Raw genomic sequence first — 22,221 nt, forward strand, 5'->3', positions numbered from 1 at the left:
TGCCACCTGGCTGGGCACGCCGGCCCACTTCCAGCTGTAAAACCTTTCTTGGAAAGCCAGCAAGTGTGAAATCCCAGAGCTGAAGAGTAGGGACTGCCATGTGTTGAAAATCAGTGTAAAGCAGTGGACAGCATCTTACATAAATCACGTGTTCCTGTTGTCTCCTCACCATCCCATGTCAGGCTGAGAAGAATCCTTTTTGATTTAGTGGATTTAGTGGAGTTTGTATGTGATTTCTTGTGACGTGCTTCCAATTAGTCTTGGTGCTTTATTTCCTAGGCTTCATTAAGCTTGTGGTCTGACCATATTGCGGTAGCCACTCCCAGCACTTTACTGAATACTAGTTTTAATATCCGGATATAGATTTCTTCAATATCCTGCGACGCATTTTTCAGTGCTTTTCTGGATGCTGCTAACACTAAACAGCCTGTGATGCACCAGGCCCCCAAGCTACATTTAAGGTTAGCATAATGTGTTCCATCTTTCTTCTTTGCGCAACACGGACTGCTGTTACGGTTTGGTTTTGGGACACGACGTACCCAAAAGGGGGATCTTGCATAAGAAATGCTGGAAGATGCCATGTGCACATGTGTCTGTCCTGGTCCGTGACTGTGCCCTCTCCCTCCCACTTTCTCCTGTTATCTTTGCACATCTTTTACTCCTCTTTTTTTTTTCCTGTTTGTGCAAAATGTTGTACCAGCCAACAGTTGGAGAGCAAAGCGTCCCAGGTGCCATCGCTGCATCCTTCTGGCTTCTGGTTCTGTGGAAACAAATGTGGTAGCAGGAGGAAAGGAGAGATTCTGTCCTCAGGCTGCTTGCTGAAGAAGGTGGCACCGAGCAGATTTGGCCGGATTTATTACCAGTGTTCCTGTAGTACTTCTGAATTATACAGGCAGGTAGAAAGCAGCTGTTTCACAAGTAAAAAGGTCGAGCTTCCCTCTGAGACACAGGAATGTTGCCTGCTGCTGTGTATTCTGGACCAGGTGTAGCTCTGCCTTCTCCAAGCATAAAAAAAAAAGTACTTTGGATGCATTACCTCCGCCTTAAAAAGAAAAACTAAAGCCGTGCCCTTGGGCGTTTGACAGGAGGCCAGCCTTGAGAGCGCAGCTGAAGACAGGCAGACAAGTTCCCAACATCTGCTGCGGGTGGGTGGATTTTGTTTGGCACCTGCATCAAGGTGAGGCCGAGGCATGGCATGATAGGAACACGGCTGGTGCCTTCCTGCTGGCACTGCCATGTGAAAAACACCACGGTGAGGGGCAGAGTGGCTGGGAGTGAGAGGAGAGGGTCCTGCGGATGTGTCCCAAGGGAAGACTGGACAGAGAGGTGCTGGATGCCCCTTGGAGACACCCAGGATCAGGCTGGATGGGCTCTGAGCACCTGATGGAGTTGCGGTGTCCCTGCTTGTTGCAGTGAGTGGCACCAAGTGACCTTTAGAGGTCCCTTCCAACTTAAATGATTCTATGATACAGATCTCTGCATGCCTCCCATCTGTATGGACCAGAGCTTCTATTGTGGAGCACAGAGCCAGCCTGGATGCCCAGCGTGTGGCTGCAAGCAGGAGCTGTGTTCAACCCATGTGCCAGAGCTGGAGGCAGCAGCACATCCATCAGCACACCGGAGCCCGTGGTAGCTCCAGCTCTGACCGCACTGACCTCGGCAAGAACCTGCCATGCAGATGATAGGCTTCTATCTCAGAAGGGCACCGCGGCAGCTGCAGCAGAATGTAGTCCTGTGTGTCCCACTGAAAGCCCCATTGAAGGGCTCTGGCTCCCCGTGGACGTGCCGCCGTGGGACGGCAGAAGAACACTGTCCCCATCCATGCACCCTGCCCTCCCGGCCCATGGCCCGGCTGCGTCTGAACCGCGGCCATTTACGGGGCCCCGAGGAAACGCGGCCCCTCTCAATGCAGCTTTAAGCTGTCAGGCTGTAAATTGTCCTGCTTCAGGAGCTGCTTCAAAGCGTCCCTGCCTTCCTGCAGCAAGGAGAAGGCTTTTTGGCAGCCCCGGCGTAAGGCATTTGCTATTCATGAGTCAAATCCCTGAAATGTCCTTGATCAACAACTGAAAATGGGTCATAAGGAGACAAGGCATCGCTGTCTGGTGAACAGGGGTGCTCGCTCCGACAGCTTTCTCCATCTGTTGGCAAGCGCTGCTTCTGCTTTCTCAGCAATGTCCTTTCCTCCCTCCCTGCCTTTCCTCAGGGCACCGGGACCCGGCCCCGTGGTCAGACTGCTCTGATCTCCGTGTCTCCCCGCTCCTCCCACTGCCCATCTCCTGCGCTGGGATGAAGTGGCAATAGGATAAGGGGGTGTCACGCGTGGGGACGTGAAAGTTGCACAAAGCGGAGTGGTTTCCACATCCAGATGGGCTGCAGCCTCCAAGGGGAGGGAAGAGGAAGCGAGCACCAGTCAGGTGTGGAGGGATGAGGGGCAAGGGACAGCTTTGGGGTTGGTCTGTGCCCCCCAAAACTGCTCAGGCACAGCAGAATGAGAAGTCCTGTGGGTCTTTGCTCTACAGGAGCAAAGGAAGCCCCAGGATGGGACCGGGAAGCCCCACGTGTGTGTGGGGTGATGGTTGAAAGTGTTCGGTGTGCTGTAGGAGTAGGAAATCCTTCACAAAGCTTGGGAAAACTGGAAGCAGTGAGGGCTTTTTTTTTTTCCTTTCTAGTTGATGAAGCTTAACTGTGTTTGTCACTGTCCACACCTGTGTTATTTGAGGTCATTACAGAAGCAGCTGCTGAATATTCCGCATGGCAGACAGCATCCAGCAGTAGGGTTGAGCAGCCCAGAGGTGAGCCCACATCTCACGCAGCGGGTGTGTAATGCCAGCGGTGTGCAATGCCAGGGGTGTGTAATGCCTGAGGCACTCAGCCCTGTGCTGCAGTGCTGTGCTGTTTGTTACTTCTCCAAGCTGTGCCAGACAGCGAGCTTCCAGAAAACCTCAGACCATATACAGTTAGCCAGCAACACTATGTGAAGTCTTTAACCATATTTGAACTAACGGGCTCCCTTGGATACCACAAGGGGGGAAATGCCAGTCTGCCTGACAGCTCGTTTTAATAATGAGGAAGTTGTTCCACTGACAGGAGGACAATGAAGGCTGGGGCTGCACAGAAGGTTGTTGCCTTCCTTATAGCTCAGAGCATATATGAAACGGCAGAGAAATGGGCTGGTCCAAAAGTGGTGCGTGTGCAACTTCCCTTCCATATGGAGGTGGGACCCACCTCATGAGTCCCATCCATATGGATGACCATATCTTGTACAACCAAACCATCATGTGTTGCATGTATTGTAGGTTGCTTGTATTTTAGGTAGCAGAGCCTTGCTCCAGTTTTCTCAGTGCCACGTCTAATTTAGGCAGTGTACACCAGCTTTCCAGTGATGGGACAAAGGACAGGGTTTGCTTTTTTCAGCACAGAAGAGTGGGAAGGCTTGAAGCCCTGTGTGGTCATGACACAAGCACAAAACTTCTGCATTTTGCAATCGTTGTGGAAATGATGTCTGCAGCACAGCATTACCACGCTCTGCTCTTTGCCATCACTCCCTCTGAAGCTGCGTAATTCCCAGGCCTGGGCTCAGCTGTAGCATCCTCACGGCTTGACTGAAACATGTGGCTTCTCCACATGAAACAAGACTTTGTGGCTTTATTTCCCTCCCCTCCTCTGAGCAATTATTAAACAATTCTTTTGGCAGGGCAGCATGCTCACGGCTCAAATGCACGCTTCAGAACAATGCTGCGTGGCTGCAGCCAGCCCTGGAGATCCTCATCCCACGCTGCTCCCCCTGCAATAAGCTGGTGGGTGAGGGCTGTGCCTTGTTGATGGCCTCCAAACTGGCTCCAGAAGCAGCGACTCTGCTGAAAAACAGGATCAAGGGTGAAGAACCCATTGGAGGCTGTTGAAAAAGGACCACGTAAATCACCGGTGTGCATCACAGATGGGATGGTGTGGCTTACCCTTCCTTTCTGCTATCGGGAAAAAGCTGTGGTGTTCTTCCCAACCCCCTTTTCTTGAGGAAGGATGGTGGAGCATTCTCCCAGTGTGGAAGGGATAAGGCTTGGAAAGTATCTCCCAAACACCGACCCTCCTGCAGAGGCTCTCTCAGCTGCACCCGCAGGGACCGCTGCTGTGGCAGCTATAGGAGGGCTTGCTAGCTAATAAACCCCCAGGCTGAGTTTCCATGGGGTGCTGGCAGAGCAGCAGCATTGCCATTGCAGGCAGATTTCTAAAGGTGGTGATGGAAGATGCTCCGGCACGTTGGGAACTCTGCTGGCACGGCGGCTCGGCACTTGGCTCTGTCCTGGTGCTTCTGCTCAGCGTTCCCAGCTCCCCTCTTTCCCCTTTCCAAAAGATCTATTCCTGCCACGAGTCTTCACAAGGGATCAGAAACAGAGAGCATGGACTGCTGCCATAAGGAAAGACAGACGGATCCCTCATCTAAAGCAGCGCTGCCTGGGCTGGGAGTGCCAAACGTCTTGAAAATGAATCCTGGTATTTAAAACCCACCCCCACCTCACTTGTACACATAGGGAAGAGCTGCGGCTGTAGCTATCGTGAGGCCAAATCTTCACCTAATTAAATTCACTGTAATCCTGTGAAGGCTCAGGGAGGCTTAGGGCTTTGCACTGCTTCAAGGCTGTCCTTCAGCCTGGCCCTGCTGCCCCAGCATTGTCCCATGTTACCTGGGAAGTATGTACTCCCCAGTCCATGGGAATCTGTTCTGGTTGTGCTGGGTGATGCCTGGATGTGTTGGCTGCAGCTCAGGCCCTTCCGAGCAGAGGGTTTGTGTCCTGCCTTGTAACAGCAGCTCATGGTGGCCTTGCCAAGTGTTTGGGGAGCAAAAGGGCTCCTCGTCTGGTATGGTTCTTACAAAATCACTGCGTGTGGAAAGTGGCTTCCAAACAGGAATCTCTGAATGCCGCGAACAGAAGTATTTCTAAATGATTACATTACCGCCTCTTGAAAACATATGGTGGAAGATCACGCGGCGGTCCAGAAGAAGTCTTTTCTTCTGTGGTCCCTTCTTTTCATTTCCAGCATCCAAGAACTGTTTGCTGCAGTGTCAGAAGCTTTCTGCTCATCATCTCCAAGCAGCTGCCCTCCAACATTGTGCGTGAGGAAGAGCAGCTCCAGGCTTCCACGGCTGCGCCTGCTCCTTTCGTGGGCCTGTTGAAAGTCCTAATGAAAACCAAGTTTTTCTTGTCCTCTTGCCTGTAGCGCCGAGTCTGCAAGTGAGGAGTTGACAACAAGGAGGAGAAATCCCGCGACGCAGTGTGTTTGGTGGAAAGTCATTTGGCATCATTTCCAGCCTGGCCTCGAAACGGATGGGTTCCTGCTCCCCTCTGGGTGCGGTGGGAGGCAGTCCCTATCGGCAGGGCAGGGAGAGCTGAATCACCCCCTGGGTCGGAGCCATGTGCAGAATGGCTGCTTTCGCCAGGCCTCGCAATGTGCAAATGATGCTGGAAACAAATCCCGAGTGCACTTGGTCAAGCAATAGCTGCGATAATTAGTTATTAGCACCTAGGATGTTCTGCTTCCTTGACAGCTGCGGGATGGAACATTTGTTCGTGTTTAGTGGGGTTTTGTTTGTTTTTTGGTGCTGTTAAATCGGAGCCTTTTGGAAGCACGGCCCGCAGTTGCAGCCGGGTCTCCTCAGGTTTGTGCTGTTGAATCTTGGTATCCCAAAACGGCGCGTTCATTTCTACTTGATTTCTCCTAAGTTAGCAAAGGCTCTCAGGTCAGATTCTGGTTTGTGCTTTAAAGTATTTATTGTATTTATTGCAGGGCTGGGAGTGGGGAGGTTCTCCTTTGCAGCTTGGCAGGAGGATCTCAATCGATTATTTCTCAAGCATGTGGGTTGCTTCCACCTGTAGGTTTGGGGTAACAAAGACCGTCATGCTGAAGATCAGAGGTGAGATACACGGTGCCAGTTTTGAAGACAGATTAATTTGTGCAGGTTTTCTCCTTCCTGTGGCCAAGTTAGGGCTACGCGGACATTGGAACTAGATGATCTTTAAGGTCCTTTTGAACCCAAAGCCGCTCTGTGATCCTGTGCTCTAAAGGCCCCTTGGATTGAGACACTCTACTTTAATAGGTAACTTTTAAGCTTTTCTTCTAACTTAATGGAAAAGCATGGGGAGAAGGTTAGCTGTTTAATTAAACAGAGACTTGGTATTGCTAGCAGAAGGTTAAACTCCAGCAGCGACTCTTGCAGTTTGCAGATGCCTTGGGAGTTCAGTGACCTCGAGGTTGCAGAATCCTGCCTGAGATCTTTGGCATGCGTTCTGCAGTGCTTTGACAGGAGATGAGAGGTAGGTGCACAAGGCTCATTGGTGAGGCAGCACATCCACTCCGTGTCGTGGAAGGAGAAGCAATTGCACTGGCAAATTCAAGTCCCTGCTATCTCCTCCCTAGTGAGGTGCTCCCCACCGAGCGACGTTTTAGCCAGTTTTCTCCTCTTTGAAATTAGGTTGGCTTTGTATTTAAAGCCCATCTCAGGCATTTTGAGGCCTGCCATACAACATGTCTTGTCCACGAGACTTGTGGGGCTGTGTTTTCCAGGCTGTGCCAGTACAATCTGGAGCTGTGAGAGAAAGCCCTCGGGGGCTGATCCGTGGCTGCGGGCCAGATTCTGCATAAACTGCTCTTATTTTTTAAGTCCATTTTCTCCAGTACACTTTTTTTGGCCTGCAAAAGACTTCTTCATTTAAAATGAAGAACATAACACTCTCTCTTTCAGTTGGTCTTTTGGAGGTGAGCCAGGAGTGCCCACAACAGCTGTACCACAGTTTAAACATTCAGTCTCTAATGGTTTGGGGAACATTAGGGTTTTTAAGGCTTCAACAGGTCTAGAGTAAATAGTGGTCAATAAAGAGTAGCTCTTCTTTGTATCCCCGTGCTCTCAGTGCTCTGCGCTAGAATAAAGCATGCTTAGAATATAATCATTGCAAAATTAATATCCGTGAAAGGTTCTTTTTTTTTTTTAATTTAAAGACTCAGAGAGAAACCTGTTTCCCCGAAGGCAGTTTGCAGGAGTTCAGCTAGCAGGAGGCTCGTCATGGCCATGTGGAAGCTGGCACGTAATGCTGGAGTGAGATGAGTACGCGAGGGCTTGCGTCGCTGCATGGGTGTGCTTGGTAGGAGGAACAAACACATCACAGGTATTCCTTTCTCTGCCTCTTTTCTTGACCACCAGTCTCGACACAAGAGATACTTAAGGTAATAGGTGGTGTCTGGGACCCAAATGAGGTAGAAGCATGTGGTTGGATGCTGCCCTTGGTAGTGATGGAGCCCAGAAACTGCAGCAAGAAGCGGAGCTGAAATGATTTGAGCAGATTGATTCATGCTGGTGGAGCCAGCAACCTGTGCAGGGGGAGCTGCCTATTTCTTACAGGAACTCACCTGTGGTTTTGCAGATGTGGGTGAGAAAACACGGCCTACCTGGGGCTGCTTTGGGCAAAGAAAAAGCCCTGGGCAGGCTGTGCTTGGGAGCGTCAGGTCAGCATCCTGCAGAGGGATGGATTGCCTTGTTGGCTTCTGGCCACTTGGACCTGGCTTGTAGGAAAGCAGTTTGTGAGCCGTGCCCCCTGTAAGGGATGGGTTAACCCCGTTGATGCCTTGGATCCCCCTGGCACGCTGCTCACAGATGGAGACATGGCCACATCCCACAGGCTGAGAGCAAACAGGATGCTGGAGGGGAGGCTTCCTGGGGAGAGCACCGAGTGCTGGTCCTGCCCAAACAGGGCTGCATGCATGTCTGGCTGCTTTCGTGCCTCTTGTTGGCTGGCTGTCGTCTCTTTGGCCGGGGCAAGGTGGCCATTGGCAGATGTTTCTGGTCTGAATTGCTCTGGGTTGAAGCACTGGTGAAATCATGCAGGGATCTCTTTTATCTTTATTCAGGCTTCTAAGTGAGCCAGACTTTGGAAGAGGCAGGAGGTTTTATTGAGCATCCAGAAGTGAACCTGGGAGGTGATTCCTTCATGTTAAGCCTTCTCTTTAAGTACCCTTGTTAATTTTCTTTAGGAAGGTTTGCTGGGGATCCCTATCTGTTCTTCCAAGGGGAAGTTTTTGCAACGTTTTTCCTTCCCATCAGTATCTCATTAAAACTTTGTTGTGTAACCTAAAAGCCGTTCTGCTTTCATGGTTTCCTCTTGCAGCTAATTCTGAATGCCCTAGATGGCAGTTCGGCAAGAAACACATCCAGGCTGCATGGTCTTGATTTTGTTACTGTATAAATTGAAAACAACATTTGAAATTAAATCCTATTGTTAACTTCCCTTTAAATAATAGCTGCCTAATTACATGTTTTAAGGATATTTATCTAATGCCGCAATGCTCTTCAGAAAGCCTGACCTATGGGTTGTATTGTAGTTAAAATGTCAGTGCAGCTGTATTTAATACTTTTTGTGCTACGTATATGGTGGATCAGTGGAGTAAAATACACATATGCTTGGCTTCTTATGGGACTGATCCTACGTGGCTGTGATGGGAGGTCTGCTGGAGCCCTTACCAGCAGGCAGCAGCTGGGTGTTACTGGTAGAGGAAGCAGTGCAGGCAGCAGTGTGTCCCTCCAGCAGATTGCTCCTTGCTGCCCGCACTGAGATGCTGAGCTCCAGGTCAAAGTATGCACACATCTGGTTTGTTTTGCTAGCGACAATTGGAGCCAGGTGTGAGCTGATCCCCGAGATTCACTGTCTGTCCACAGTAATGGGAAAAATGCAGCTGAAGGCCTAATAAAACAGGGCTTCTGGGTCAGGGCAGCTGGTGGAGGCATCACTTGTGCTGTTTGTGAAAGGCACCTTTCTGGGCATGTGATTTTCCTTTGAGTGCTCTGCTTCACGGTCGTCAGATTTGAGTCGTTTTCTCCTGATTTGCTGTTGGCTTTAGCTCTGTGCTATTGTTCCAGCCTTTTTTTATGTACTTTATTGAGTGCATCACCTACGGCAAATCCTGCTGTCGATAATGCGGTTGGGTCTCTATTAAACAAAGCCGATGTGCCTGCTCTTCTGGCACCTCAGTGGCATTTTTGGTGCAGATCCAACCCACGATCTTCTAGAACATCCCTCTTGTGGGCTGTGCACGGCTTTGACCCCAGGGGTTAGAATTTGCTCCGTCTCTTCGTTTTCCTTTGAGCTCATTTCCCACACTGTCATGCTGGCTCGCGTCTGCCTTCCATTGTATCAGCTGCTGCCTGAGCTGCCCAGAAGCATAAAGCTGTTTGCCTGCTTGGCTCACGTGGTGGCTTCCTGCGAGACTTCTGAATCCAATCTGAGCTCACTATCTGGTTGTTTTGAAACAGCAGTTTCCATTTGAAGGATCCTTTTATTCTATCATACGCGCTCGTCCCGTGCTGCCAGCAATCTCAGGCACTTACTGTTTTCCACCGACATTCTGAAATGACAGGGGAGCCGTTGCTTTTTCATCATTTCTGTATGGCAGCGCAGTGATTCAATATCATACTTAGTATCTGGACCAGAGCCTTCAGCACGCTCCATTTTCATGCCTCAAATCCGTAGTGTAGCGTGCAGCTTTCGTACCTGAACAGCACTTGGGTGTAATGGAAAATCTGCCATCATACTTACTATATATGTTGCTCTTTTTATTGTTTTTATTATTTTTATTAAAGCCCCTGGGGAGAAGGAGCATAGCAAAGAGTTCTGTACTGGGTGCCTTTTTTTCCTGGTGATGCTGTGCTGTTGGGAAAAAATGAGCTTAGGATCCCTGTACTGCTCAGCTGTTTGCCTGCTGTCTGTAGGGTGGGCAGGAGTAATCCCCAATCCACGGTGGATGTTTCTTGCATTGTTTTACAACAAATAATCCTCTTAATTTCCCTGACTAGCAGCTGGCATTGCTACAACCTGTGCCTAATGCCACAAGCAGCTTACTCAGTCTCCTGGCCCTGCGAGCCGAGGGCATTCATCCCCATGGGCCTGATGTTCAGCACAGCACTGCAGGTGCTAACCTGTCCTTCCTCTCTTCCAGATGCAGCAGCTGTTTTATGAAAACTATGAGCAGAACAAAAAAGGCTACATCAGAGACCTGAGGAACAGCAAAATACACAGAGCTATAACATTGCACCCGAACAAGAACCCCCCCTACCAGTACAGACTTCACAGCTACATGCTAAGCCGCAAGATAGCAGAGCTGCGTCACCGGACTGTGCAGCTGCACCGAGAAATTGTCCTGATGAGCAAATACAGCAATACAGAAGTCCACAAAGAGGACCTGCAGCTGGGCATGCCCCCTTCCTTCATGCGGTTCCAGCCCCGACACCGGGAGGAGATCCTGGAGTGGGAGTTCCTTACAGGCAAGTACCTGTACTCTGGTGCTGATGGGCAGCCCCCTCGCAGGGGGATGGACTCGTCCCAGCGGGAAGCGCTGGATGACATTGTGATGCAGGTGATGGAGATGATCAACGCGAACGCTAAGACCAGGGGGAGGATCATTGATTTCAAGGAGATACAGTATGGCTATCGCAGGGTAAACCCGATGTATGGAGCAGAGTACGTGCTTGACTTGTTGCTGCTATACAAAAAACACAAGGGCAAGAAGATGACCGTTCCCGTCAGGAGGCACGCGTACTTGCAGCAGACCTTCAGCAAGATCCAGTTTATGGAGCATGAAGAGATGGATGCCAAAGAGCTGGCCAGCAAAATCAACCAGGATTCTGGGTCCTTGTCTTTCCTCTCCAACTCGCTGAAGATGTTTGTTCCCTTCCAGCTCAGCAGATCCAGAGTAGAGAGGAAGGAACTCAAAGACCAGAAGATCAACATCCTGATTCCTCTCTCTGGACGTTTTGATATGTTTGCAAGGTTCATGGGGAATTTTGAGAAGACGTGCCTCATTCCCAACCAGAACGTCAAGCTGGTAGTCCTGCTCTTCAATTCCAACTCCAACCCTGACAAAGCAAAGCAAATTGACCTGATGAGAGAGTACCGCTCCAAATACCCCAAGGCTGACATGCAGGTTTTACCGGTGTCCGGGGAGTTCTCGAGGGCGCTGGCTCTGGAAGTCGGATCCTCTCAGTTCCAGAATGAGTCTTTACTTTTCTTCTGCGATGTTGACTTAGTGTTTACCACAGAGTTCCTCCAGAGGTGTCGAGCCAATACGGTTTTGGGTCAACAAGTATACTTCCCCATCATTTTTAGCCAGTACGATCCAAAGATTGTGTATAGTGGAAAGGTTCCTAGTGACAATCATTTTGCCTTCACCCAGAAAACAGGTTTCTGGAGGAACTATGGCTTTGGTATTACCTGCATTTACAAAGGCGACCTTCTTCGAGCGGGGGGCTTTGATGTCTCCATCCAAGGCTGGGGCCTCGAAGACGTCGACCTTTTCAACAAAGTCATACAAGCCGGCTTAAAAACTTTCCGAAGCCAAGAAATTGGAGTAGTCCACGTGCATCACCCTGTTTTTTGTGACCCTAATCTTGATCCAAAACAATATAAAATGTGCTTGGGGTCCAAAGCCTCCACTTATGGGTCCACGCAGCAGCTGGCTGAAATATGGTTTGAAAAAAACGACCCCAGTTTTGGGAAAAGCAGCAATACTAATGGCTCAGTGAGGACAGCCTAATGTCCAGCTATGCTGGAAAAAGACTTTTTTTTTAATTATCTAATTTATTTTTGGGAAAATGTTTTTTGATAATTCACTTTTAAAAGACCACACAGGATATATTTTAGCAATCATCGTTGTTTTCTTACAAAGCGCTCACTTGGAGAAGGACGAAGCCGTTGGTTTTTCTCTTGTTTTGTTTTGTTGTTTTTTTTTCTTTGTTTGTTTCTTTTTGAACAAAACTGTGATCAGTATTTGCCTTCAGACCAACCAACCAACCCAACCGTTCTGGAGTTACCTGAGCGAGCTGCAGGCGCCTGACTTGAATTAGAATTTCCTTAGGAACGAAAGATTGTTTCTTACCTTTCCCGTTGCTGGATTCTGTCGGATGGGAGCTGAGCGCTCAAGGGACGAAGCGCTGCGTCTGAGTGTTCTGTTGTGACCACCACGGTGCAAAGATCCCGCGTTTTGTTGAGGATAGCCCTGCTTTTTGAAATCAAACCATGTCAGAACAAACGGAGGGGTGCGGCGGTGGGACGGGCGTTTGTTGCAGGAGGTTTCCCAAAGGGCCCATGGTTTGGGTTACCTTGTGCACTTCCCTTTGTTACGGGTGGGCACCTGCACCCCAAAGAGCCCAGGTGGAAATCTTTGTCTTTTATATTGGGTCCATATCCAGATCTGATGCATTAGGAATCCGTGGTGGATTCTGTGTATTATCCTCAACTGCTGTCCTGCACGGAGCTGAGACCGAGAGAGAGAGGCGGATGGGAACAGAGGGAACGAGAATCATTGAGAGAAGCAGCAGAGCAGCAGGAACAAGGAGAGCTCCCTCGTGAGAACTTTGCAAGCACCTCTCTACAAAGTGTGCTGCACCCGGTCGCGTTACTTCGTTCGATCAGTTACCTGATGTTAATGGGAACAATTATTACATTTGATTACTAGTTGGGTTTTTTTATTTTCTCGTTGTTTTTTTTTTTTTCCTTCCTGTATCCGATAGACCTTTAATTTATTTAATATCCATCGTTTTAGGTTCTTGACCTTTCCTTGAATATCTGTTAGTCATTTTAATATTTTATATATATATATATGTGTGTGTAAATATATATATATATATATATATATTAGGAATGTATTGCATCTTCTCACTGATAAGGTAGTGTACATCGTATTGCAGCAAATGATCTCCAAAGATTACTTTCTAAAATGTTTTGGTTTGTTTTTTTTTTTAATGGATTTTCTCCCCCACACACAAAATTTCTTTAACGTTTTTGGAACGACATCAGAAAGGTGAGGAGTCTTTGTGGTATTGGGAGAGGAACTGCGGATGGGGAGGCTGAGTACGAGGAAAAGACGACCCCTACGAAGGAACACCTAGCAAGGTTAGAGCAAACACACAAAATAAAGTGCCTTAAAGCCAGAAAGGGAACCCTTTACACTGAGACTTACGCAGTGAATGGCCGTTGTCATTGAAGCAGGTGATGTATCGGGACCCACCTACCTGTAAATAACTTGCTCAGCAGAAACAAAAAATAAAAACCAGCGAACAATATATTTTTCTATCGTCTCCTCCAGCACCATTTTGTCTCATTGTTCTCAGTCCCACTTTGCCTACTCTTTGGGAAGTGGAGAATAGCGAAAGAAAGGAGAGAAACCAATGCTAAGGTTGTTGCCACGTTGGAGGGGATCTTATGGAGCAATTGCTATTCTGGTAGAAAAGAAGAAAAAGATAACCGTTGTTTACACGTGTATGGAATATGAACTGCAGATAGTGTAGATTCAGTGTCTTTTAGATGTTCATCGTTTTTTGGTGACAGTCCCAAGGATGTAGGTACTTGGATGGATTCAGTGCATGGAGTTTTTTGTTTTGTTTCGTTTTGTTTTTTTGTTTTTTGTTTTTTGTTTTTTTTTTAAAGACTTGCTTCTAAGATGCAATAAAGGTTTTTGTTTTTTATTTGCAATCGGAGCTCCTGCTGTTGTTTGCCTCAGTCCGTCCCCATTCACCAGCATGGGTCCAGTGGGGGGATGCTGCAGGGGGTCTGCCATGGGTGAGCCTTGGGCCTGGATTTGGGGTGGGCTCAACAGCTTCAAAGTAATCGTTTAACAGTTAAATTTTCAATTACAGCCATCTACGATAAATTCCAACCTTATAAAAACCATTTTATGCTTAAAAAAAACAAAGTCGTCGTCATTTTGCTGCCTGAGTAAGGGAGGCTGAGCAGGTGGAAGTCATTGGCGCTCAGGTGCTAACCCAGCCTTCCATGGAAACCACTGCTGGAATGCTTTGCTCCTAAATTACTGCACGTGTTTGGTGCAGGGGGAGGTTTCCTAACACCTGAGCCATGACTTAGTGCAGAAGTCACGAGCATTTGCCCACGAGAGCTGTTTGGAAACATCCCACAGCACTTTGCCATGGGCAGGTGGGAACAGGGCCCAGCGCGCCCCTGCTGTGAGGCATGGCTATGAGCAGGGTGAAAAAATGAAATGGAATTAGCTTCAAAAAAAGCAGGGGCTGTCTGACAGGCTGGCTGCATTTGCCTTCACACTTTTAATTCAATAAAACCTTCGGCTTTAATTGCCCTGAATCAGCTCCAGAGTTTCCAGCAAGCAGGGGTCCCAGTGCAGGGAGTTTGGCCAAGCCCTGCTCTGCTTCTCTGCCTCTTTGGAGAACAAAGACAGAAGGAAAAATCAAACCCACACCTCTGTGCTGTGTTGACATTTCAAGAAGGCTCCTACAAAGGGCATAGTTTAAACCATCTGAGTGATGCCGGGATAACACAAACACCCAAAGCAAACAGGAGATAATGGCCGATAGCTGCAGTGGCCTTGGCTCTGCAGGTGGCATTATGGGCGTCTCAGCAGCACAAGGTGGGCCCCAGGCAGCTCTGCAGAGCTGGAAAGAGGGCAGCAGCCACCTTCCCCAGCCTTATCCCTCATCCCCTTCCTCATCTCCATCCTATTCGCATTCCCTTTTTCATCCCCTCCCTCCTTCCATTTCCATCTCCTTCTCCATTCCATCCTGATCCACTTCTCCATCCCTCATGCCTATCCCCATCACCAGTCCATCCCCACTTCCTGCCTGCTACCATCCCCGTCCCCTCCCCATTCCCTTCCTCATCCCCTCCATGTTCCTATCCCATCCCCTTCCCCATCCCAGTTGGAACACCCCCCGACAGAACCCTTTGCTCCACGGACACGGATGACAGCATCTTCCAATCCCATTCACTCAGTGATGACTCCATTGTGGTTTCCTTCAGCCCAGCTGGGTGCTGCTGCCTCCTGTTTTAGGGTCTCCCCCATAAAGAAAGACTGAGTAGAGCCCCAGTGCCTCTTTTAGTTGAAAATGCACTTTGAAGTCCTAAAACTGCACTGAGCCTCCCACAGGAAGGCTGAGCGTCCACACCAAGCTCCAGCAGCAGACAGACACCAGGGTTATGGGAACAAGAGTGCTGGGAAGCAGATTTCGGGCTCTAATCCCACACTCCCAGCCCATTGCTGCCCACTGGGACGTGCTCGCTCCCAGCGACATCAGCTCTCCCAGCAGCTCCAGCCCCTCCGCTCCCTTTTTCCCGGCAGCAGGACTTCCAGAGCAGCCACTTTACGATGTGTCTGGGGTGGGCGGTGGTGCTCGTGCTCAGTAACAGCGGGACAAAGGCGGCTTTGTGCCCACTGAGGTGATGCTGAGGTTGGGGCCGGAGCTGAGGCGCAAAGCCCAGCCTGGGGTGCAGAGCATGAAGCTGTGCCTGGGGGGCTCGGGGCAATGTGGAGCCACTGTGGCTCTTCCAGATAGTGGTTTTGCAAAGAAGCTGGAAGGGAAGGCACCAGCGGGTGCCAGGCATCACAAGCACACGCTGCAAACCCGAAGCCCTGCGGCAGATTGCCCACCACAAGTGCCTGTAGGGAGGAATCTGTTTATTTGAAGACACCCCTCTTTAGAGACAAAGTGAGTCGTAGCAGCCTGCAACAGGGACATGAACCAGACCTGCCCGCACGGCCTCAGCCCGTGCAGCCGATGCTCACACAAGTTTCTTGGAATAGAAAAACAAAAACCTGTCCAAACTGTACACCTTTACACAGGGCACGGAGCCAGGCTCCTTTCACAGCGCTGTACATGCTCGGAATTAGGAAGTGCAACTCAGAGCCCATAAAGCATCCTGGGCCACTAATGAAGACAAACTAAAAGCTGCGGCGGCGGAAGCTGAGCAGATAGACAGGCAAATGAAGCTTATTGTGCTCCTGATACTCCAGAGTGTAGTTACCCAGAGAAAGAGAAGCAGAACAAAGGCAGCTTATGGGCTTCCCTGGTCACAGAGCTCTCCCTTCTCTCCCATCAGGAAGTAGCTGTCAGCCCAAGTGGCTTTGCTTTGTATCAGCTCTATTTTACAACTGACTTTGCAGGAGTGCAATTCAATAGCTCGCTCACTCCCCGAGCTGCAGCCACCTCCTGCTCTCAGCTGCACGGAGAGCGCCCAGCGCCCATATCCTGCCCCTGCTGGGCTCTGCTGCCAAAACCCCATGCAGCTCCTTAGCAGCAAACAGTGGTACACTGTCCCTGTGCACCCCATCCCCTCCCTGTGTGGGGCTGCATGCTCAGGGCAGGACGCTTCCCTCTTCCATCAGCCCTCGGTTTCCAGTGCCACGAGCACTACCTCCTCTTCCTCATGCAAGTTTCAAGCCGTCCCAGCTCTTCGTAGGCCTGGTAGAAAACGTCAAAGTCTCTGGCACTCCAGCCCCTCCAGACAGCCAGGCACCACTCGGTGTTTTCATTCTGAAAGCAGCACACAACCGTGTCCTTTGCTATGAGAGCAGCATCCACCAGCGTCCTGGGGAAGGAAGAGCAGAGAATGGCATCAGGGTGGATTGCAGCCCCACTAAGCAGCGGGGCCCACTAATCCCAAAGGCACCGATTCACAGGTTCTCCTTTCCAGCTGGTGAATCTCCTTTTATAAGCTGCAAATCCTTGAGAAGGGAGAGCACAGCAAAGGGAGGAACAAGAAACCACACTGTGGCAAAAGCAAGTGGTTCAGTGACATGGGAAAAGATTCTGTCAGGGATTCAGGTGCCCAAACATGAAGCTACGTGCATAAGCCTGCCGCAACGTTCTGAAGTTGCTGATAATCTCCTGATCTGTTCAATCCCTGCAGCCAGCTGGGTGTTTCCAGAGCAGCCTCCAGCCCAAGTGAGTGATGGGCTTGGATGGGGTGGGTAGCATCGCACAGCAGTGCTGTGAGGTGAGCCAGTGGCAGCCCCAACGGCTGTGGCTCTGCACCTAATTTCCCCCTAATTCTTTTTAACGGTTGGGTAAAATAAAAGTCAAACCTACAGCCAAGAATGCCCCGCTCTCAACTAACTGATAAAAATGCTCAGTGAACAAGGCGAGGGAACGGCAGGAGTGCTTTGATCTCACGCTGTGTTTGCCCAGTGGTAATAAATGGTCATTTATAATCCTTAGCAGTGCTTAACCTCCATTTGTTTGGACATAAATAGTACAATCCCAGACTGGTATTTAAGTGATCAGCAGGAGCACCCCCATCTCTCCAGCAGCTATTTATTTATCTGGACTCTCGTTTGCTGGATGAAACCCTTTACATTAATGTATAGAACTACTCTCCCCTGTGCTCTCGGAGCCGTCCCCTGGCCATTCACTGCCAACAGCACAAAGGTGTTCATTTAGAGCCAGAACTTCAACCTGATCCACATGAATGAAGCCACAGACAAGCGCTGCGCTCTGCATAAATACACTGCTTGTTCCTAACACAGGGCCAGAGCCTGCCAAGCTCCAGCCACCTCCTGCCAGGTGCCGCTGCCCTCCGAGTACCTGGAGGCAGCAGCAGGCAGGATCAGACGGACACCAGGCTCTGCCCATCACATTACTGGGCACCGGGTGACTTTTGGAGACCAGGCTGTGGTCACAGCATCTCACCCTCACCTCTGCAACCCATCCCCTTGTGCCCCTGGGAGCTGGTGCCCAACTCAGCCTCACCCGTAGGGAGCCAGCTCCCCGGCCTTCAGCACGGCGATCACTCGGCCCCGCTGCATGCCCGATTCCTTCTCCAGTCCAATCACGATGATATCCCCTCCTCTCCTGCAAAAGAAACAAGGGAGATCGCACACACACACTCTGCAATGGGGACTGCTGGCAGCTGAGCAAATCCCGTGTTGGATACCCACCCTCTCTGCTGCAATCCCTCCTGCAGTGACACTGATTTCTGCAGGGAAAGGGCACTGCCTCCTCACCAAGAAGCGACTGAATCTGCTGCGCTAAGAACCCCTACAGCTGGCAAATCTCATTTCTAGTGGTTTTGAGCAACTCAACAGGAGGCAGCGGGACGTGCCAGCACCACATCCGAGCAAGGAAGCTGCCTGCTGCTCTTTGTTTCCTCAGTAGCCAGGGAAACTGGGTGTTGAGCTCACCATCCGCTATTCCATTCTGCTGAAATCAATCTCACGAGGCCTCAGCTGCGGCCATTCTGCCATCACCAGATATCTTTGAAAACGAGTGGAGAAATGGATGCGCCATTGTACTGTGAGCACAGTTTCTCAGTGATGATTTTCTGGACAGGTGAATCAAAGCATGCGTGCAAAGTCCCTGAATTACCTGCCGCTAATCTCTCACTACTCAGCCCAGGAGGGATTTGGCTCAAGCTGTCTGGGGAAGCAACCCGCTTACCTGGGGATCCATATGAGGTCTTTCACAGGCAGAATCTTGACGGCTTGGAGATGCTGTGAGTTGTCACCCGTAGGCACAGCGTCGTGATCCGGGGAAGGCTTCAGTTCATGAAATTTGTCCGACTCCTCGAAATCTGTGGAGAGTGGAGCACTGGAAGAGCTGGTGGGAGAGCTGGGCAGGCTGGAGGGGCAGCGGGTTAACCTGTTGGGAGGGGAGGAGGAGTAGGAGGACACGGAGCAATAATCCGTCAGCGAGTCCTGGTGGTTGAGGATCTGGGTGCCAACCTCGGGGCTGTAGATGATGCTCATGTCCACCAGCGAGTTCCCCTCCAGCGCCCTGGGGTTGATAGGAGCAGTAGCAGGGATGGCTGTGGTAGGCTGCTGGATGGCAAACATGTCTCTGAGGGGGCTGCAGTCCCCACAGAAGTAGCGTGCGCAGAGCTGGTACGTGGCGGAGTGGTACATCACCAAGAAGTTGCTTTTCTCATCCAGACACCACACCACCTCCTCCCCATGGCACTCCGAGTTGCAGGCAATGGATGAGATGGCAGAGGGTGGGCTGAAGGGCTCCAGCCTCCTGCTGATCTCCATCGTGGTGCAGTCGATGACGAGGATGCCGGGGCCGTTGCTGTACCACACCTCTGTGCCGCTGTTGGTGATCTCCATGGCCCTCACCGGGTACGGGTTCTGCCGCGGGTCATCGTCGGGAATGTTGAATTTGGACCTGTTGGCTGTGTGGGAGCACAGGTAGGAGCAGCTGTCTGCTGGGATGCCCTGGGCCACTGAGAACACCGCTACGAGTCCATCCGACAGGCCGGCCAGCACCACGTACGAGTTCTGCAAGAAAGAGTTGGCAGATTCATTCCAGATTCTTTACTTCCATCCCAGACAAAAGCTTTCAATCCCGAAGGCGCTGACTGCCCCTCACAACCCTATAACTGTGCCAGTAACTTACCCCAGATCGCTCAGCGATAACAGCAACATAAAAGGCTGTTATACAGAAGCTGCTGCAGAGCCATACGCCTCTCACCCAGCATTACCTCTCTCTTTATTGGCAAGGGAGGATAGACAGGCCTGGCAGCTTGCCCCCAAGGTTAACAAATTCAAGCTGGAACACATTCAGAGACAGCCATCGTGAACCTAGGAATCCAGCTGTAGAAACGCGGCTCAAATCCAGAAAGGAGTAAAGCACAGTGAAGCTATTGCTATCAGTCAAGGAGAGGAATGGAAGCAATGCAGGATGAAATGGGAAGAGGGAGATGGTCCTTCGGCCAACGCCAGCGCACAGCCATCACTCCGCACTCAACCGCTGCGCTCCTCCCAGGGATGAGCTCTGGGTGTGGGATCGCAGGCGGTGTTCCCACTGCCAGGCACAAAAACAGCTGCCAGGTGCCCACGCACACCTCAGCAGGTAGTTCACATCCTGCCCTGGGATGTGCTGGCTGCAGCGGGGACCGCCACGTCCCTGCATGGGAGCTGGCAAAAAGGCCACGGCTCAGTGCAGCCCCAGCACCTCCCGCTCACTGAGGCGGTGCAGAGGGCTGTGAAACAGGCTGGGAAATGGGACTCTTGGGAATTAACTCCCCGTGACCTCAGGGCTGTACCAGAAACTCCCCATCTGTGCAGCAGATAAAACAATACCTACCTCAAAGGCCTTTATTTCCTCCCTGTGGAGCAATAAATTCCAAAAAAAAAAAGACAAGACCCTTTGCCCAGGGCTTTCTCACTGCTGTTACAAACCAAAAGCGAATGGAACCAAAGAACACAGCGTCAGCCCTCCATGGCACAAAGCCCTGTAAGATGGGCCGGGGACCTGGCGTCACCCCTGGCTGCTCTGAAGCTGATGGAAACCTTCAGGGCTTGTGTCTGTGCCAGCCCCATGAGATGGTTCTGGGTCCACAGAGTCCAAAATCAGTACCTTGAGCTGCTCTCAAATACCAGGGGGCAGACAGCACGGGGGTAAGTATGAGTTGAACAGATAGCCCTGTTTGCAAGGTTCATTAAGAGTCCTAGATTAAATCAATCTATCTGCACACACAGTATGAGTAAAGCCATCAGCGTGCTGCGCTCGTATGACTAATCCAAATCACAGCAGAATTTTACAGTAATGGGAAAAACTAGGGAAGCAAGTGGAAAGTTGTGAAATGGGACTTGGACTCCAACTCAGCCCGGTCTCAATCCTCTAACCACTAATTAAAAGAAACCCAAGTGGCCTGCAGTGCTCGGTGCCACGTCCCCACTGCCAAGTGGATCTGGTGCAAAGGTTCCTGGATGTGGACCTGCGAGGGGGGTTGCATCAAGAGGCTGGGACATGGCACGATGCTTTGCACAGGCTGGGTTTCAGATTTTTTTTTGCTTTTGGAAAAAGAATTCAATTATTTAAAACAGAACAAAGCAAAGCAGAGCAGCCCACATCTCTCTGGTGAAAATGGTCCAGTTGTTTTCAGACCAAAGGACCGAGTATTTCTTACTAAAAATGGAACACCAACAGCACAGAGCTGCATCATTTATACCTTCTCAGTTTTACGGATCGTGCCAGGTTTTAGCCTGGCTAACCTAAGTGGAAGCAAACCTGACAGGTACTTGATGCTTTGGGGCACTCACTGCTCACAGCCTCGGCTATCAGGATTTGCTTCATTCCAGCCACCACCGTTATCACTTTGGTTGGGAAAGGAGGAGTAAGAACTCAGACCCTGGGAAATGCCCTCTGCCTGCCATCTCTGGCCTAGCAGGGCCCATAAGAGAGGCAGCACCAAGGCTGCCCAGGTGCTACCAGACATTATGGGGAGCTGGTGGAGCAGGGCAGCGTGGCAAAGCCCTCAGACCCAGGCTATTGCAACAGTGACCAGAGATGGGCAGCGCGGCAGGCTCCAGAAACCTTAAGTAACTTTCTCAGAATTCATTTTCAACATTTGAGCTCAGCAAAGAGCCAACAAAAACATGCAGCAACAAAACTGCATTTGAAGCTCGTGTCCTGCCAGCAGCCCCGCTGTGCCAGCAAGGAAGGCCTTGGAGCGGGGCTGTGATGGGATGTGATGGGCAGCACAGAGGGTGAGCTGGCTCCAGACGTTCTGTCCTCACGGTTAAGGACAGGAGCAGCCGGGACGGCCACAAGGAGCAGGTTAAAACCAAAAGCGGCCTCGGTCACCTCCTCCCTCCTTCCCACAGGGTCTAGGCGCTGCTGGCACCGAGCACTGCAGCCTTTAAATGCAGCTTTTGTTTTCATCCGTTCCAGGTTGCTGCAGGAGGCTGGAGGCTCGCACCCATACACATCTCTCTCCCCCAGAAACCACACAACAAAAAAGCTCAAATTGTACAAAACTTTTCCTTGGCGGGTGAGATTTGGATCCTGGGCCCCTCTCCGCTGCCTTGAAGTTTCCATGATGCTTCCTTTGGATGAGAAACTGAGTTTTGGAAACTGTTTCTTTTGGATCAGCCTTCCCAAGGCAGTCATAAAGAATTCCCCTTCCCAGCAACATCCCTCAGCAGCTCTCTGACTGCGAGTTACCTCACATCTCAACAGCTGAAGGCTTTCTACCCAGGGAAACGAGAGCAATTCTTCCCTCCACCAGGCAACAATTACCATGTGATAACTCTGATACAACTCGCCGTGCTGTACGGCGAGTTTGACAAGTGTAAGCTTTCCGCTTTGTTTTATGGGAAGAACTGGCTGCTTCAAAAAATGGCTTAGTTTCTTGCCAGCCTGGTCTGCACATCCCCACGGCTGCTGCTCTGGCTGTTTCGCTGCCAAATTCATTCATAGAAAGGAGAGAGGAAAAAGTAAGTGCAATAAAGCAAGGAGAGCAGCAAAGGGATGTGGATTGCTGGAAGGTTGGGTAGGGTCGGGGGAGGAAGGGAGGTGTCTAGACTCAATATTACTATTGTAGAGCCTGGCATTATTTATGACATTTTCTAGGCAAGCCACAAACTGAAAATAGAAACCAGGAGACATAAAGCCACTCGTAACCCCTAAGGAATGGCTTTGCAAGCTGTGTGACAGTG

The 22,221-nt window shown here is 50.5% G+C and overlaps 2 protein-coding genes across 4 annotated transcripts in view; one reads left to right on the forward strand and one right to left on the reverse strand.

Moving 5' to 3' along the window:
- CHSY1 (chondroitin sulfate synthase 1) overlaps positions 1–13,444 on the forward strand; it is a 57,643-nt gene extending 44,199 nt beyond the window's left edge. Inside the window, exon 3 of the mRNA XM_072345408.1 lies at positions 9,982–13,444. Within this exon, the coding sequence (XP_072201509.1) occupies positions 9,982–11,574 (1,593 nt within the window). The 3' untranslated portion in view covers positions 11,575–13,444. The remainder of the gene's footprint in view (positions 1–9,981) is intronic.
- A 2,002-nt stretch (positions 13,445–15,446) lies between these two features.
- Positions 15,447–22,221, reverse strand: part of LRRK1 (leucine rich repeat kinase 1) — a 61,656-nt gene continuing 54,881 nt past the window's right edge. For all 3 annotated transcript variants that reach the window (XM_072345679.1, XM_072345680.1, XM_072345681.1), the window contains exons 31-33: positions 18,221–19,056; positions 17,534–17,635; positions 15,447–16,373 (exon numbers count right to left, since the gene is read on the reverse strand). In XM_072345679.1, coding sequence (XP_072201780.1) covers positions 16,196–16,373; positions 17,534–17,635; positions 18,221–19,056 — 1,116 coding nt within the window. In that variant the 3' untranslated portion in view covers positions 15,447–16,195. The remainder of the gene's footprint in view (positions 16,374–17,533; positions 17,636–18,220; positions 19,057–22,221) is intronic.

This window comes from Excalfactoria chinensis, chromosome 10, assembly GCF_039878825.1.
Source record: "Excalfactoria chinensis isolate bCotChi1 chromosome 10, bCotChi1.hap2, whole genome shotgun sequence".
NCBI classification, from domain to species: Eukaryota; Metazoa; Chordata; class Aves; order Galliformes; family Phasianidae; genus Excalfactoria; species Excalfactoria chinensis.